The following is a 19,002-nucleotide window of genomic DNA, read 5'->3' as shown; positions in this document are numbered from 1 at the left end:
GCTAAAATTAACAAGTCAAAAAATGACAGATGCTGGCGAGGATGTGGAGAGAGGGGAATCCTCCTACACTGTTGGTGAAAATGCAAGCTGGTGCAACCACTCTGGAAAACAGTGTGGAGCTTCCTCAAAAAACTGAAAATAGAGCTACCCTATGACCCAGCGACTGCACTACTGGGTATATATCCTAAAGATACAAACGTGGTGCTCCGAAGGGGCACGTGCACCCGAATATTTAGAGCTGCAATGTCCACAATAGCCAAACTATGGAAAGAACCTAGATGTCCATCAACAGATGAATGGATAAAGAAGAAGTGGTATATATACACAATGGAATACTATGCAGCCATCAAAAGAAATGAAATCTTGCCATTTGCGATGACGTGGATGGAACTAGAGGGTATTATGCTTAGTGAAATAAGTCAATTGGAGAAAGACGACTATCGTATGATCTCCCTGGTATGAGGAAGTGGAGATGCAATGTGGGGGGATTGGGGGGAGGTAGGAAAAGAAAAAATGAAAGAAGATGGGACTGGGAGGGAGACAAACCATAAAAGACTCAATCTCAAAAAACAGACTGAGGGTTGCTGGGGGGAGGGAGGACGGGAGAGGGTGGTGGGGATATGGACATTGGGGAGGGTATGGGCTATGATGAGTGCTGTGAAATGTGTAAACCTGGCGATTCACAGACCTATACCCCTGGGGATAAAAATACTTTATATGTTTATTAAAATAAATTAATTAATTTAAAAAAAAGATTTTATTTATTTGACAGAAAGAAACAGCAAGAGAGGGAACACAAGCAGGAGGAGTGGGAGAGGGAGAAGCCGGGTTCCGGCTGAGCAGGGATGCAGATGCAGGGGCTCGATCCGAGGACCCTGGGATCATGACCTCAGCTAAAGGCAGACAATGACTGAGCCACCCAGACCCCCCTCAAGTGTAAAACTATCTTAACAATTTATGTGAACTTAATAGCAGGCTTTAATAAGGGCTTTAGTCCCTAAAACTGAGTTAACTGAAGTCAGCGTGAGTCAAAGGAATCATAAGTTGCCCTAAAAAAGAATGAACACATACACTGGATATGCTCAAACTAAACAAGGCAATCATTCACCTGTGTCCTATCTCAGTAGCATGGGTTCAAGAGAGATTTTCTAACTGGAGTGAAGCAGGAATGTGCCCAGAATGCTACAATAGTTTAGGAAGAATAAGAAAACCAGAGGTATTTGATGGAATTGGGGAGGAAGAGAATATTCACAGGGAACATGAAAGCTATCCATAAATATTTGAATAGATGCTAGAAGAAAGAAGAAAAAAAATCATCCTGATTTGTTTAGAGAAGACAAAACCAGGTCTAATAGGGAAACACTATAGATCAGATTCTGGGATCGCCGTCAAGAGGAGCTCAGTAAGACCTGCACTGAGAGACAGCTGGCCTGGGAGACCTCTGGGGTCTTAACCAGCTCCAGGATTCTGTGGGAGTTCCGAGAAGCAGAAACACAAGCCACATCTCAATGTTGAATGGCCAATCACAGAATCCATTAACACTTCACAATTCAAAGTAAAAGAAGAGGATTATTTTATAACAGCCTGGGGAATTAAAAGTTTTCCAACTAGTCAAGTCTGCAATCCCTTTTATTAGGTACCTGGAGGTGAGAACTTAAATGTCTAAAAAGAAAAGAAAAGGTAGGGCAGTATCTCTGCCTGTCTCCATAGTTGAAGCAGTCACCAGGAAACCTGTTGACAAGGGAGAGCTGACAAGCACAAAATCAGACTCTGCTTTGGAGAGGAACTCTGCTGCTGCTTTGAGTCTCCCCATTTGAGATCGAAGGCTAAGTTCCGATTCTAAATCTAAAGAAAATGGGGCCTGGGTTTAGAAACCTATATTCAGTAAAAAGGCGAAACTACATTGTATGAGATCTTTAGTAACATTTTTTTCACGCCTCAGTCTCGATAAAACAGTGATTAAGTCCATGTAAGTACTAAACCATGCCTTTCTAATCACTCAGTACTAACAAGGATAGACTGAGTCTAATGAAACAGAAGGAATTACGTCTGTTCCCCATGGCCCTTGTTATTTTAAGCCTGGATTCCAAGTGTTCTTGACCCCAGAGGAATGCATAATCTGAGAGCAAAGGAGAATTTCCACTATTTTCTCCCATGACCTTCCAGATACTTCCCATTTCATTAAAGGGAAAACTACTTTCCAACTCCCACATCAAGAATAAGAGCAAGAAACCATGTATAAAAGATATGTTTCTTACTTTCTTCTTGAAACAGAACCTCAAGAAAGGGTGTCAAGGAACTATAATATATATCTGAACTAAGAAACATACTTCCCAAAATTGTCTCTCGGGGGGGAAAAAAGGACTTAACCCTATATAAGAATTCTTACAGTCTCCTTAAAGAGTGTGCTTTCCATTACTTTGATCAACAAAGAGCTGTTAGAGGAATCTTAGCCTGAAGCCCCCCCCCCAATCACACCTAGTTTCAGATGCTACAGATCACAAAAGTGTCTGGGTCACAAAAACAAGAGGAAGCTAAGAAATTTAAGAGATGTAGTTATTCTTGAGAAAACCTCAAATTATAAGAGTTCCGTGCTTTTGTAAAGATCACTTTAAAAGAAATAAGAGTGTTTAAGTCATGAAAATACATCTGTATTACAAAATTTGTAAAAGAGACTGTCCAAATGTGCTACAGATGAGTACCTGTAGCTTAAGATAAAATGTCCAATGAAAGCATCAGAAAGAGATTTTTTTTTTTTTTAAGGTGCCATATCTCAAAGAACTCAGACGAATGTGGCCATGAAATACTCTGGATAGGTATGCAAAAAAAAAAAAAAAAATCAGAGTATATCAGTGATAAACATATTAACATAAAAGGGATCAAGACTTAGAATAACTTTTTATGAAGTGTGGGAAAAATTCTAAAGTATACATCAATAATTTGATTTTAGGGACGCTTGGGTGGCTCAGTCACCTTCCGCTCAGGTCATGATCCCAGGGTCCTGGGATAGAGCCCTGTGTCAGGCTCCCTGCTTCTCCCTCTGCCTCTCCCCCTGCTCATGTGTGCACATGTGCATGCTTCTCTCTGACAAATAAATCTTTTTGAAAATTTGATTTTAAAATCCTGCCACATATTTAATCAACTACATGAAAGTAGGCATGTGATTATCTAGTAGACAAACATAGGCATATCTACAAGTGTGTCCACTCAAGCCATCCCAAAACATTTTTTGTTTAATCTTCTCACAGGAAAATGGTGTTGCCATACAATCAGGCATAAACATTACAGGTAGTGCATATCTGCCCTTTGGGATACACAACGCTTAAAACACCTTCCTATATTGGAGAATTCTATCAAATAAGGAACAGCCCACCTTCCACTATAAAAGCTGGAAATGACAGACACTTGTTTTCTCAGCCACCTGGTAGTGAGGTCATGGGACCTGGCCAGAGTTCCACTAATGAGATGCTCCCACCCCAGACCCCCAGACTTGGATTCAGAAGCTAGAACTTCAAGAAACTAGTGACCAGAGATTCTGGTGGGTGGCAGCGCCATCGTTTCCAGAAGGAGCTGTTCCACAATCACCAGCAGGGGCAGCGGCGCTGCTGGGACATGCCATGTTGTGCACACCCTGCAGCAAACGACGTTCTTCTCCAAGCTGGGTTCTGCAAGTGCAACTCTGACTATTATTCCTGGTTCCCAGAACCAGATAAAGATCCTACAAGCTACCAAGTATTGTTTTTTTAAGATTTTATTTATTTATTCATGAGAGAGAGGCAGAAGGAAGGCAGGCCCTCCGAGGAGCAGGGAGCCGGTTGCGGGGCTCAATCCCAGGACCCTGGGATCATGACCTGAGCTGAAGGCAGACACTTAACTGACTGAGCCACCCAGGCGCACTACCAAGTATTCTTTAAATTAATTCCCATTCTGTTCAGAAGACTTAGACCTTGCAACTGAGAATCTAGACTAACAGAGCATTGACATTTGTTTAAATTGCAGAACTTTCAACAATCTTGTCAAAATGCAATACTATCCATTTCAATTCTTAAGTAAGTTTTTTAACCTGATTAAACCGTATTATTTTTGATGAATTTGATTATTCCCCATACATACTCATCCTTTGCGATCTCTCTTTTTCTCCATCTAGCCAGTGTCTCCCTGGACTGAGCCTTCCCCCATCAACCTAGACTTGGGTCCTAATAGGAAAATTAAAATGCACAATAAAGCCCTCCTATTTTTCTAGTAGCTAAAATAATAAGAGAAAGAAGGCAAAAGACTCTGATGCTGAGAAGAAATGAAAACATTTAATTGGTCGTGCTAAGAGAGCCTTGTCACAGTGACAAGAGGCCAATATTCTCTCATTTGGGCTTGGTCCTAACCACCAGTTCTGGTCTTAGACCAGAGAAAAAAACAATTCTCTTTTGTTACCTAAATATTCTCAACTTTAAAAAAAGAATAACACTTGCTCTACCTACTTAACACAGTTAAGTGTTAAAAAAAAAAAAAAGGAAGGGAATGCCATACTAGAAGCAATTTTAACTTCCAAACAAACCCCTGGATGTTATTTTATTTATGAGCACAGCTCAAGCTAAGTTAATCCTACTGGTGGAAAAAAATTAACATAAAAACAAAATTAAATTTTAGAGCAGTGGTAGCTCAAATCACCAGCTCAACTTGGTGAGAATCTTAACAAACCCATATACAAAGGTCTAACTGGGACATAGGTACAGAGGTGCAATAAGTTAATTCTATAGAGTTTAAACCTGAAAATTAAGAACCAATTATTGGGAAATAGTTTCTTGAATGTCTCATTCTTTTAGGCCACAGCAGTCCCATTTAACAGGCTAGAAATTGTAATTGATAAAATATACATTCTAATTTCACCAGATCAGTCACCACACCTTTGCTTTCTTCCGAAAGTCCAAGAATAAAAAGTTGCTAGAGTTTTTGACTACTTTCAATCCTGAACTCTAAACAGAGCCTAACAAAACCAGAGGATTTGAGCTGAAGTTCTGACAATTTCTTCTCTCTGGCTTATTTGGCCATAATCTTGCCCTCAAAAAAGTTAAGCCATTACACATCACAAAAGTTTAAGCTTCCCTTAATGTCTCTTTTCTACAAACAAATATCTTCGTGTTTATTTGAAAGGAAAAATAAAAAGGAAGCCTTGCATCAATTTTGAAAGCCATTCATTAAAGGTTGCAATTTTACTCCAATTATTTAAATCAAATAGACTCTAACAATAAAGTTTTTTTTAATTATTCTTAAGAAAAACTGAGAATCTTCAAAAATTGGGTATATTATGAATAAATTAACCTAATGAGGACATTAAATAAGAGATTTAACCTTGATCTTCTTTCCATCTGTGCATGATGGACAATAAGGATCTAGCTTCTATTTTTTTTTTTTTAATAAATACCCAGCCAGAACAATCCGAGAAACAATAAAACCCCACAAAAGTGAGGGAAAGAGGAGCCTGACAGAAAGCTGCAAAAGTATCACAAGAGAATTAAAATTTTATTTTTTAGCTTTAAATAAGAGAACATTTCATTTTTTTCAAAGACTTTATTTAGGGGTGCCTGGGTAGCTCAGTGGGTTAAAGCCTCTGCCTTCGGCTCAGGTCATGGTCTTGGGGTCCTGGGATCGAGCCCTGTGTCGGGCTCTCTGCTTGCTGGGGAGCCTGCTCCCCCCTCTCTCTCTCTACCTACTTGTGATCTCTGTCAAATAAATAAATAAAATCTTAAAAAAAAAAAAAAGACTTTATTTATTTGACAGAGAAAGAGACAGTAGGAGAGAGAGCACAAGCAGAGGGAGCAGAGTGGGAGAAGCAGACTCCCCATTGAGTATGGAGTCTGATGCAGGGCTTGATCCCAGGACCCCAGGATCATGACCTGAGCCGAAGGTGGACACTTAATGGACTGAGCCACCCAGGGGCCTCCAGAGAATATTTTAATTTCTGAAGTGAACAGTGTAAATCAGAGGCAAAGCTCCTAATGGAACCTCATAAATCAGGCCATAAATGATTGAATGAAGGAAATATGAGAAAGACAGAGAGAAGGAGGGGAGGGTGGGGAGACCTGTTCAGAAAAGAACGCCTAAACCTTTGGTCAATGGAAAAGAGTCTAATCACCAGCCCTTCTGTGCCTGGGCTATCAGAGTGGCCGAGACAGAAAAGGAGGGCGGGAGGCAGAAAGGCTCTCATTCTCCACTAAGCAGTCAGCAGCTGAGTGCCTCATCCCCACAAGGACCTAACTTCTCACTGCATCCTCAGGTGCTAGAACACCACCTAGCTCCTAACAGGCATTCATAAATATTTATTGTACGAATGAGGTAGGATTTGCCTACAAATTTAGATAACATGAAGAATAGAGTTTCTACAGAAATTCAGCACTCCCTGCTGATGGTGACAATAGTAACCATGAATACCTGTGCTGAGGCTCCTCTACACATTATCTCCATTCAAAACCATCTGTTTCTGTATTAAACCACATCCTCTAAGAAGCAGACATCACAACCAGATTAGAAATGCCAGAAATGAATGAGGAGAAACATCTGTGAGAGAACATGAGGAGGCTGGAAGAGCTGTCAGACAGTGATGCAGGTCTGACCCCAGGGGAAGGAGACAGGGAGGAAAGGAAGGTCGGATGGTTGCGGGGACACAGGTTAGACTGCAGGGCAGTTCTACGGAAAGTTCAGCAGGGTCATTGGGGAGTCCTGAGCCAAGGCTTCCTGTCAGAGGACTCCAGGGTCCCCAGAAACGAGCTGCTTTTGTACCCCTGCTGTCTTGGTCACCGGCTGGGAGCAGCCTGTGGGAGGCATGGCCTTCACTCTAATGCAGTGATGGAACCATACAGCCCCTGGGGCCCAATGGTCCCTTCCACTCCCTGCGGTGGTAGAACTGAGAGGTGCCTGTCTGCCATTGCCCCTAAAGTCCATATTCTTTCCACTACATTATCATGGCCACTGGTATACCCCTGGGCCTCTCATAATCCCCATCACCAAGGAAGTTCTATATTTCATTCAATCCAACATGACACTAATAACAAGACACTCCAGCAGCACCTGGGTGGCTCAGTCAGTTAAGCATCCAACTCTTGATTTTGCTCAGGTGATGATCTCAAGGTTGTGAAATTGAGCCCCATGTCAGGCTCTGGGTTGGACGTGGAGCCTACTTAAGATTCTCTCCTTTACCCTCTGCACCTCCCTCCACTCACAAGCACTTTCTCTCTCAAAAAATAAATAAATAAATAATAATAATATTGACAGTATTTTTCATATACTATTTTGAAATACACTTTTCATATACTATCATGGAAAAAATACTGCTAATGAAATCTTGACTAAAATTGAATACTCAGAACCTTGACATTTATTGAAAGAGCTCTTTGGTAGATTTATATCATGTGTCCCTTTCATGCATACATTAAAAAAAAACAAAAATCAAAATATATCTAAGATATTTCTAAAACTTCTTCAGACTCCAGCTCTTCTGAATCACTTTTCATCTCTGTCACCAGTAGCAAGTTTTGCCCACACATTTTTTCTCTTCTGTGCAATCAAGAATATTGGAAGTACATTACTTCTTTAAGGGCTGCTCCACGATGGTATGGGTCCCAGGATCTTCTACCGAGAGGATAGCACCCACTCTAGGTATTTACTGATGCTGGCATTTCTTTGACCTAACTAAAAGGCCTTGAAAGGTTTTCAAACATCCACCAGAATTCATATTTCTTCCTTAAGTGGCCAAGTGGTTTGTTGATTGAAATGTTGGCAGAGGGGGTGGTTTACACATGTCCAAACAGGACAGGAGAAATAACAAAATTCACATTTCTTCAAGACTGCTGCCTTATCGATGGCAGCTATAAGGATACATTTCCATTTCACCCATGTTTAAAGATGGAGGAAAGGTTGGTAAATCTTACCAGGGGCTAAAGGCAAAGAACAATGTCCTTGAGCTACCAGGAGATAGTCGATTCTCTTTTCATCACTGTCACCAACTCGTTTTGTGAAGTGATGTGGATCAAATCACTCCATCTCACTGAGTTTGTTTCCCTTCTTTTTCTTTTGGTAAATAAAAAGGTTAAAAGTTTCCCTAAGTTCTCTCTCAGCTCTTTGTTTTAGGGGACAAGGCCATACTTTTGAGTACTTCATAACTGGACCTGACAAAAATATGTCTCTCACGAAACAGTAGATTCAGCTGAACTTAATTCCCACTAATGGAACCACTCCTCTCCATAAGACAATGAAATGAGTGGGCTAGTCACATTCTGGTGTCTGTTGTTGGTGTGTGTGTGAGGTTGGTGGGGGGAGGGGGGATGAGGGGGAGTCCGTGTGTCCTCTTTCATGTCAGTAGTAACTGGTTTATCAGAACAGCTGATTCCTCAGAAGCAGAGAGCGAGCCCAAGGACATAAAATATAGGAAACGTAAGTTTCAATAGGGAAGTAGAAGCTGATGATGACAAGGCTTCGAAACCACAGATGACTGTGAGTCACTAAGATAGGACACCAAGTCATGAGCAAGGCCTTCCACGGAAAGGGGTCCACCAAGGAGCCCAATCCTCTTAAAATATCCTCACTCACTTTAGAATTCTGATTTGAGTTAGTTCAGACTATAACCTCTGTAAGATTCTAGGTTCATCAAAATCCAACTGGCAAAAGCTATCTTCCTAGAAAACAGGTTTCACAATGACATCTGCATCTGACTGAATTATAGTGAGTTTACAAGGGGGGGGGGGAGGGGGATTTGTATGGGGAAAAGAAAAACTGATGTCAAATTTTAAGGGTCAGTTCCAAGAAGTGAAATTCTTCATAAAGTTAGGTCATTGACGGGGCACCTGGGTGGCTCAGTGGGTTAAAGCCTCTGCCTTCGGCTCGGGTCGTGATCCCGGGGTCCTGGGATCGAGCCCCGCATCAGGCTCTATGCTCAGCAGGGGGCCTGCTTCCTCCTCTCTCTCTGCCTACTGGTAATCTCTGTCAAGTAAATAAATAAATAAAAATCTTAAAAAAAAAAAAAAAAAGTTAGGTCATTGACAACTTTTCAACTAAACTGAGAAGTGTTTTCACAAAGAAGTTCAAGACGGATTTTTCCCCATCTGAATATGCTTTCCATTAGAACTTCATGCAAAAAAAAAAGTCACTTTAACTGTAAAAGAATTGATTAAAACAGGTTTGATGTACCACATAAAATATAACATTTTTAATCAGATGAAACTAAAGGTATGATTTTTCCAAAGGCATATGATGCCTTACCACATTATAAGAACTCATAAGTAATGCTAAATACAAATTAAGTAACACTGAAATTCCTAACAGCAGAAACCTGTTCTATGAAATTAAACTAGATATAGTTCAAAATCCATTGGAAATGACACACGAAAGCTTAGGGTTTTTTTGGTTTTGTTTTGTTTTTTGTTTTTTTAAAGATTTTATTTGTGTATCTGATAGAGAGAGAAGTCACAAGTAGGCAGAGAGGCAGACAGAGAGCGCGAAGCAGGGCTCGATCCCAGGACCCTGAGACCATGACCTGAGCCAAAGGCAGAGGGTCAACCCACCTAGCCACCCAGGCACCCCAAGCTTAGGTTTTTTAAGTCTAGTTTAACCTCCTGGTAAAGAGAAAGTCATCAAAAAGCAATTTACAGTGTTTCCAACTTTCAGACTGCTCTAGCTCCAAGGTTAGGAATGCCAGGGGAGATTTCACTGGCACCCCAAGCCAGTGGTTCCAATTTAAGCATGCTTCACAATAACCTGGAGGGCTTTTTGAAACACACACTGAGGGGCTGCACCCCAGAGTTCCTGATTCAGTAGGACTAGGATAGGGCGGAGTTAGCATGTCCAGCATGCCTTGTGAACCACTGCCCTAGAGTGTACTGATGAAAGGACAGCATGAAAATTTCTCCCCAGAAGTTCATTTTAACCAACATGTTATTTTAACAATATCGTGACACGTTTTTAAAAAAAGAAAGTAGGAAGTTTGGAGTAAAAATCTGTATCAAAAACCTCAAAAGATACAGAAATCACTTAAGCACATCACTCTATGAGACACTTGAAACAATGAAAGAACGATGAGAAAGGAGTGAAACAAGTAGGCAAGTGCTGAGGAAACACGCCATTGTGTCTTGCCTGGAACCACCTAAACGATTAACGAAAGCCTTCGGTACACTTAAGCCCAGAGCCTTCTTTATGGGGACATAATCACCCAGGAAGTGTTCCCTACCCTACTTTTCACAAGAGTGAAATCTGTGGTGTAGAAAAACATGGGAGAGAGAAAAAAGAAAAGGAGGAGGAGGTCTCAAGAGCCTAAAGAGTATGTAAAAGAACTGTTTAAAATAGATTTGATGTATTATAAAAATAAGATAAAACTACAGACACAATCTTCCCAATGGCATGTAATGCCTGAGATACTTACCACATTTCAAGAACTCCTAAGTAATGCTAAAGACAGATTAAGTAACACCAAAATTCCTAACAGCAAACAGGGTCATCTTGCTCAAGGAGGAAAAGGGATACAGCTGGTGCGTAAGACGCTGTTGGCACTTCACCCTGCTTGGCAGCCCAGCAGGCGCCCAGCCCCCTCGGGATGAGAGGCAAGTGCCTTTTGTGCACCATCTGGCAAGCTCTGCCTTTTCTCTCCAGGCATCCCCTCTTCCCTGAAGATTTCCTCAACCCCTGGGCCTTTCACAACTGTCCTGATTTTCCTCAATCCTCAGAAACATGTTTAGGAAAAGGACAGAAACAAAAAAGTTATGATCAAAGAACCCATGAAGAGAAGTAAATACAGCACGAAGGGCTTTTAGAGGAGCATCACACACCCTGCGTCACTATTTTCAAAGTCCTTAAATTCTTGGACAGTTGCCCACCTCAGATAAGGACGCCATGTCCCGCCATGCCAGAGAGAACATCTCCAGAATTCTGGCTGTGAAACACACAGTACTTTCCTTGGAGAACACGCACAGAAGTGAGCTCAGCAATTCTGGCCACAAATAGTACCAAGCTCCCCAAGTCGGGTTACTCTCTTTCACAGTCAAGGCTAGGAAAATTATCAGTAAAAACTACTCACTTGAAAACACTACCCTGAAAAAGTCAATATTGGCCTAGTAAGGGGCATGACGCATCCATTCACAGAAAATGGACTTACATGCAGGGGCTGGGGGGAAACATTCTGACTTCCAGACTGGCCTTCTTTCCAGTTCCCTCCCCAATAAAATTGGCTTTAATAGCCACAGACCCAGACACTGGTGGGAAATATGCAAACAGATGCCTCCCTGTTTCCCAAATTCCACCAGCTTTCCTCACAGGGAAGAAACTAGTGCTTCACTTCTATCTTTTCTTACTGGGATAACTCCAATTCATCTGTCAACTCAGGTCTGAAATGGTGTCCCAACATGTCTTCCCTGAAATCCCCGATAACTCTGTTACCACATAGCATGCTTTAAGCAGTCTCTCCCAATGGACAGCTAACCACACGAAGGTAGGAACTATGCCCTTGTTTTTAAAGCACCTGGCACAGGGTTTGGCATGTAATAGACACACGGTATTTGTTGAACTATTTATATCTAAGCCTATTGAGGGATACAGATCAGTCCCGTGTGTGTGTAGGGGCTCAAAACCAACAAAGCTCAACTTATTGTTGAGCTTCTAGTCTGATGACTTTATTCCTAAAGCCAAGCATCCTATTTTAACATTTATTTAAGAAATGGAAAGCTTTTTTAAAGTTCTCTGACATAGGTCTTTGCCTTCTAAAACACTAGATTTAAAGTATTTTTTCACATTTCAATGACTCAGTCTTAATTATGAATATCTAATTATTATGGTACAACATCATTCAATTTATGACTTCAGAAAATACTACTTGTTTTTGTTTTTGTTTTAAAGTAGGCTCCATGCTTAGCATGGAACCCAAGGTGGGGCCTGAACTCACAACCCGAGACCAAGACCTGAGCTGAGGTCAAGAATCGGACACTTAGCCAACTGAACCACCCAGGTGCCCCTGATTGCTTTTAAAGATTAAGTGACCACTAAGATTTTGTTAAATTCTTGGAACCAATTTTAGAATATTTCTACCTCTATTTTACAGCTGTCATTTTGCATTCCTTTTTTAATATGTGGCTCTGTACTGCTGGTGTGAAATGACTTTTTTTAACATGTGTTTAATGTAGGTTTTTCATTATGTCACATAAAAGATGAAAATGAGGTACTGTAATGATAATACTAATAATCATAGTACTCTTAATCCATTTTTTTAAGTAGCCTCCACACCCAGCATGGAACCCAATGTGGGGCTTGAACTCATGACCCTCAAGATCAAGACCCGAGCTGAGATCAAGGGTCAGATGCCTAACCAACTGAGCCACCCAGGCACTCCTATGCGTAGTAATTTTAAGTAAAACTAGAGTTTTTTAAAAGTTCTCACAATACACTGTCTCCCATTTAACTACTTAAAGACCTTCCTCATCTCTTTGTCACATGTTGGGGAGATATGAACTTCTTAAACCATACAAAGGCCCTCCTCTGTTGTCTCTGCTCCATAAACTCCAGCTCAAATACAACTTCTTCTACAAAGTCCTTCCTAACAAGCACAGACTTAGCTGCTCTCCACTTCACGCAACCCCATCTATACCTGTGTTATCACACTTAGTAGAATAGAGGTTTTTTTTCAAGGTTTAAGAGGATAAATAAATAAATAAATAATTTTTAAAAGATTTATTTAAGAGAGAGAGAGAATGGGAGTGTGGAGCCTGATGCAGGGCTCAATCTCACGACCCTGAGATCAGGATCTGAGCAGAAACCAAGAGTTGTTGGATGCTTTACTAACTGAACCACCCAGGTGCCCCTTAGTGGAATAGATTTTGATTCACTTTTACCAGCTATTCTCCAAAGCCACACTGAGCATTTCCTGACAGAGGTATCTTTTCTTATTCAAAGTTTAAGGCTAGTGTCTAATAAAGCATCAAGTTTTCTTTACTAAGTGTTCAAAGCTATTTAAAACAAAACAAAAGTAGCCATTACTCTATGCAATTTTCTTGGTTAGAAAAAGTGACACCTGATGATCAAGATTAGACAAAAACACCAAAAGTGGGTTAAATATCAAACTCTTTTGCTTTTACTATTTTTTTATTAACCCATAACTTAGGAAGTAATACTATTTTAAAGGTATTTTAAAGTGAATTAAAAAATATCAGGAATCCTTTTCAAAGGAAAAAAGGAGGAAGAAAAACTTACAGATTAAAAGAGACTTAGAAACTTATCAATCAAGGGGCACCTGGGTGGCTCAGTCAGTTAAGCATCTGCCGTTGGCTCTGGTCATGATCTCAGAGTCCTGGAATCAAGCCAGCGTTTGGCTCCCTGCACAGTGGGGAGTCTGCTTCTTCCTCTCCCTCTGCCATTTCCCCCTCCCCATTCGTTCTTTTCTCTGTCTCTCTCTCTCAAATTAATAAAATCTTTGAAAAATAAAGAAACTTATCAATCAAATGCAATGTGTTTGGAGGCAGATTCAAACAAACCAACTGCTAAAGGCGGATGTAAATGAGTATCAGAAAAATCTGAATACAGCCTAATTCTCTGTAATATTAAGAAATTAACTGCTTGTCTTTAAGCGTGTCGAGAATACGATGGAGCAAAAAGAGAATTACCTTTTAGAGCTCTGTAGTAGAGTATTTATGGATGAAACGACAGCATAATGGGCTTTCTGTCAAACTCACTGGGACAGGGAGTACGACATATAGGAGAAGTAAGATTGGTTGAGTGGCAACCAACTGAAGCTGAATACTGAGCACACATAGTTTAATTATATTTTTCTCTCTACTTTTCATGCATGCTCAAAATCTTCCAAACTGAAAAGCTTAAGAAAAAAATAAATTAAAAGGCATTAGGTGTCTTTTTAATTCTATGGTTGGTCATAGCTTCTCCCTCCCACCCCCACATCCCAAACTGCTTTCTGGCTTTGAAGAGTTTCGGGCTATGCAGAAAGAGTTGCTGTTCCCCCAAATGTGTGGTAACACACTGTCCCACCCCTCCCTGAGGTTCATGACCTTGTGCGGACAACATCCTATTCCCACTTCTACCCTGTACTGGAAACCCAGCCCCACCATCCTCACCCTATCTAAGAGACCCTATCAACCCCCATCACAGGTGAAGATTAAGTCAAGATGCCAGCTACTAATAGCTCTGAGAACCATGCTGTCTGATAGAGATCAGACAGCCTGAAGCTAAGACCACGTTCATCTCAAGGAACATGAGACAAAAACAGAACATCAAGACAGGAACTAGTCACACAGTATTTCAGTGGAGCTAAAATCCGGCACCAGTCTTCCCAGAACCCTCTTCCCTTTAATGCCAGGACGCCTCTCACAGTCCTCGGCAGTAAAGGCCTCCCCTCACCACACCAGATAAAATAGCACCCCGCCCCACTCTCTACTAACCCTACATTATTTTGTTCTATAGGACTTACCACTGCCTGACCTATATTATACGCTTATTTATCACCTCCCCTTCCCAGGATGCAACTTCCATGAGGGACCTTGCTCAGTTTGCCTCTGTGTGCTCAGACTCTAAACAGTAACTGGAACATAGAAGCAGATCAAATGTGCATGTGCAGAATGCTGAGGATCCCAGAAGTACAATTAAGGATCAAGGAGGGCTGAGAACAAAAAAGCTGATACCTATGCACATAAACTAAGAACACACCCACACCCACTTTGTGTTGTAGACAGGTAATGTCACAGCACAATTTTTATTCACTATCACATTTAGACTTTCCGAAACTGCTAAAAATCAATGACTCGGGAATCACACAAATAATCACTGAATAGGTCAGTTTGTGCCCGAAAAACCTAACGGGACCACAGTACCTTCGCCTACTCTCTACGATATTTACCATATATGGACATTATGTCAGGAAGTAAGGTACAGTGCAAATTATACTGGGGCTTTTAGAGACCATATGTCCCTATCACTTTTATTGTATTTCTTTTTTTTTAAAGATTTTATTTATTTATTTGACAGACAGAGATCACAAGTACGCAGAGAGGGAAAGGAAAGCAGGCTCCCCGCTGAGCAGAGAGCCCGATGCCAGGCTCGATCCCAGGACCCTGAGATCGTGACCAGAGCTGAAGGCAGAAGCTTAACCCACTGAACCACCCAGGCACCCCTCCCCATCAGTTTTAAATAAAAAACCACTACTTCTTCCTTTCCTGCCACTCAACCAGACAGAAATCCCACCACCACCACCCCCCCCACAAGATTAATTACCGTAACAACTAGGAAGCTGGCCAAAATGGCGGGTGGTTCAGAGTGCCTGTCTCTACCCCTCAGCGGCCCTGTGATCTTGGGCAAGGCACGACCCTTCAGTTTCCTCAATGGCAAAACAGGGGCAATAACGGAATCTATATCACAGGGTTCACTCGAAGATTAGATGAAATACTAAGTTCACAGCTTAAACCAGTACCAGTCAGAGTGAAGGCTATCTTGGCTATCACAATCCGTATTATTATTACAACCACATCTGAACCTACTGGTACACTTACACTTGAACATAATTCTAGCTAGTATTCATTCTCAAGGACATAGAAAAAATAGTTGTCACTTTTTAAAGTCTAAACACCGGTGAGAATAGATAGTATATAATGATCTGGGGGCAATTCGACTATGAATCTTTATTGAATAACAGATATTAGGAGGGATGCTTTTAAGAATGGTGAGAAAATATGATTCAATATCCTCCAAATCCGTTGCTGAGTGTTTGTTAAATGAAATCATCCCCTCAGTGCACTCAGCATAGCATCAGGCATGTGGAGAGCAGCTAGTATGATGAACTACCATGATCACAAATCTCAAGGTACAGTGGGATTCTGAAGACTACCAGACCCAAATTCTCCTCCATCACACAACATAAAAATCTGCCAAAGTACGAGTCAGGCTGCTCTGCTGTCCCTCTGCGTCTACATAAGCTTTTCTGCCTTCATCTTCTGGGTACACGAATGTTCTGCCTGAGACTCAATTTCAACAAAAAGGGCTCCACTGCTAACAAAAATCTAGAAAGCACTGCTACAGTCCAAACCACTATTTCACGGATAAAGAAACAGGGCCTTGTTCCAGAGGTCCAGCATCTTGTCCGAGATCTTACTGCAGTCAGCACCACTATGAAACTAGAAATCCAGGCTCCTGAAGTGTCATCCAGGGCTCTTTCCACTATTAAGTGTTACTTCATCTGGAGATAAATGCATCAAAACTTCTACCAGAGGGACGCCTGGGTGGCTCAGTTGATTAAACATCTGACTTCTGATTTTAGCTCAGGTCATGATCTCAGGGTCCTGGGACAGAACCCCAAACTGTCATAGGCTCCGCACTCTGCAGGGTGTCTGTTTCCCCCTCCATTCCTCCCCCTGCTCACTCTCTCAAATAAATAAATAGAATCTTAAAATAAAAAAAAAAAAACTTCTACTAGAACCAGCTTCTGAACCCAGATTTTCCCTGCTTAAAGTTGAATTTACTAATTTATATCCCACAACTCACCATAATTTCTCTCTGCTCTTCCAGATTCTTCAAAAAATTAGAAAATTCACGTAAGGAAGCATCTACAAAAAGAAAGTTATGATTATTTGGTGGCCAAAGCAAAGGAAGGCAAACCATAAAACCTCATCTTTACATACCTATGCAGCGTTCATCATCTGTCTCTGCATCACCAATAAACTCAAATTTAAAGTCTCTGAGTGAATGTGCAAACTTCCGCTGGGCTGCTGAAAGACCTAGAAAGAAAAAGTTTATGGTTACTTGAGCTTTGTTTTAAGTCCAGATTTAGAAGAAATGTATTCCTCCTAAGATCACCAGAGCTGTAGAGCTCTCCACGCAATCTATGAGGAGGCACAACCCAACTCCTTTGTCAAGGGGCCCATTGCCCTCAATCTGGCACGCTCTGGGATGCTTCTGTCTTCACTTCTAGACTCTGGCACAGAACAGGTGCTGAAGAAATGTTTACTCCCTCCCCCACCCTCTTCCTCCTCAGAGATGTGACTGCTCCTCATTGTTCCCATTTCCCAAAGCTCTTTCCCTATCGCTGCACACTCAGGTCACAACTTGCCCAATTCAAAGGTTCATGCTATGATTAGGAACACACACACCTGACAGTTTCTCCCAGGGCTGTATGAGAACTGGCTGGATGCCAAGGTTTCAAATATAAAAGTATCAAAGCTCAAAGTCAGCCAGTCAGATGCCCTTAACTGACTGGCAAACTCCAGCCAGAGAAACCCAGGAGGATCAAAGAGTTTTCATAGAAGACAGCAGCATGGAGGTAACTAAAGGCCAACCTTAAGTGGTAGGAAGAATTTATTCTGCAAAAGACCTGTAGGTTCTCATTTTTTTTTTAAACTGGGGATTAATAGAAAATAGTATAAAATGACACTGCAGTTTCATTTACCATAGCCAAGACACAGAAGCAGCCTTAATGTCCATCGATAGATGAGTGGATAAAGATGTGGTTTATATATACAATGGAATGTTACTTAGCCATAAAAGGAATGAAATCTTGCCATTTGCGACAACATAGAGGGAACTAGAGGGCATTATGTTAAGTGAAATAAGTCAGAGAAAGACAAATATCACACTATTTCATTTATATGTGGAATAAAAATACAAATCAAACAAAAAGCAAAACAGAAAAAGACTCAGATACAGAGAACAAACTAATGGTCACTCGAAGGGAGGGGTTTGGGGAGGATGGATGAAACAGGGAAGGGACCTAAGAGGTGTAATCTTCCAATTATAAAATAAATAACACCCAGGGGTGTAAAGTATACCATAAGGAATATAGCTAATACTGTAATAACTTTGTATGGTGACAGATGGTAACTAGGCTTATTGTGGCAATCATATCATAATGTACACAAATATTGAATCACTATATTGATACTAACACAATTATTCCTCAATAAGAAATTAATAGGAAGTACATACAAAGAAAAAAACCCTTAATAATGGAAAACTCTACTTCTAAAATAGGGTAACATTTATTTTATGGGCCATAGATCACGCTAGGTAATTTTACCTCATTCAATACTCATATACAAAATAAAGATTATCTTTATTTTACAATGGGGTGCAAAAGCTCAGAGATGTTAAATAATTTACACAAAGTTACACAGTTACTACAATAGCAAAGGCTTGATTCTATTCAGGCGCTATTTGCACAAAGCCATACCCTGACCAGGATACAATCCTGCCACGGGTCTAAAGCACTTTCTAAGAAGCTGCTCAGTGACTCCTGTACTCCTTACACTTCCTGTCTCAATACTGTGACTATCAACACATTGTGTTGAAGTTTCATGTCAAGAAAATTGAAAAGTTGAAAAAAAAAATGCAATCCATAACTGCTGGGCAGAGTACTCATGCAAATAATAAATACTGACACGAAAGGAAAGCTAAGAATGTAAAACACTGAGGGCTATTTTTAATGAGATAGTAGAAGAAATTTTCTTTTTTATTTTAGTCATTGACTAAACAAGGAATGAAAGCAAAAGATTCTTATTTTTACATTAGAAAATGCTATCTGATTTTTTTTTCTTTTACCAACTCTTTACATCCAATCATTAAGTACAAAGGCTCCCCCAGTGACCCCCAGCAGTAGCTGCTTTCTCTCACTTCTCCAACTTTCTAGTCATGCTCATCAGCTCTTTCAGCTACTGTCATGGCTTGGTTTTGTTTCTTAATGTTTTTCTTAAAGAACTGTGTTTTTTTTTAAAGATTTTATTCATTTACTTGTCAGAGAGAGAGCACAGGCAGGGGAAGCAGCAGGCAGAACAGGCAGAGGGAGAAGCAAGCTCCCCGCTGCACAAGAAGCCCAACGTGGGACTCAATCCCAGGACTCTGGGATCATGACCCAAGCCCAAGGCAGATACTCAATTGACTGACAAGCCCAGGCGTTCCAGAAGACTATATTTTTTAAAACAATTTTAAATTCCTAGCAAAATTGGGCAGAAGGCACAAAGACCCCCTGCCCACACACACATGCAT

General features: G+C 40.9%; 1 protein-coding gene across 2 annotated transcripts in view; it reads right to left on the bottom strand.

Moving 5' to 3' along the window:
- The window catches only part of ARHGAP10 (Rho GTPase activating protein 10), a 340,466-nt gene that overhangs the window by 243,162 nt on the left and 78,302 nt on the right, over nucleotides 1-19,002 (bottom strand). For both annotated transcript variants that reach the window (XM_080797689.1, XM_080797690.1), the window contains exons 2-3: nucleotides 16,647-16,742; nucleotides 16,510-16,571 (exon numbers count right to left, since the gene is read on the bottom strand). In XM_080797689.1, the coding sequence (XP_080653815.1) occupies nucleotides 16,510-16,571; nucleotides 16,647-16,742 (158 nt within the window). The remainder of the gene's footprint in view (nucleotides 1-16,509; nucleotides 16,572-16,646; nucleotides 16,743-19,002) is intronic.

This window comes from Martes martes (genome assembly GCF_963455335.1).
Source record: "Martes martes genome assembly, chromosome: 2".
In the NCBI taxonomy this organism is placed as follows: Eukaryota; Metazoa; Chordata; class Mammalia; order Carnivora; family Mustelidae; genus Martes; species Martes martes.
This window is presented reverse-complemented; position numbering and strand designations above follow the sequence as displayed.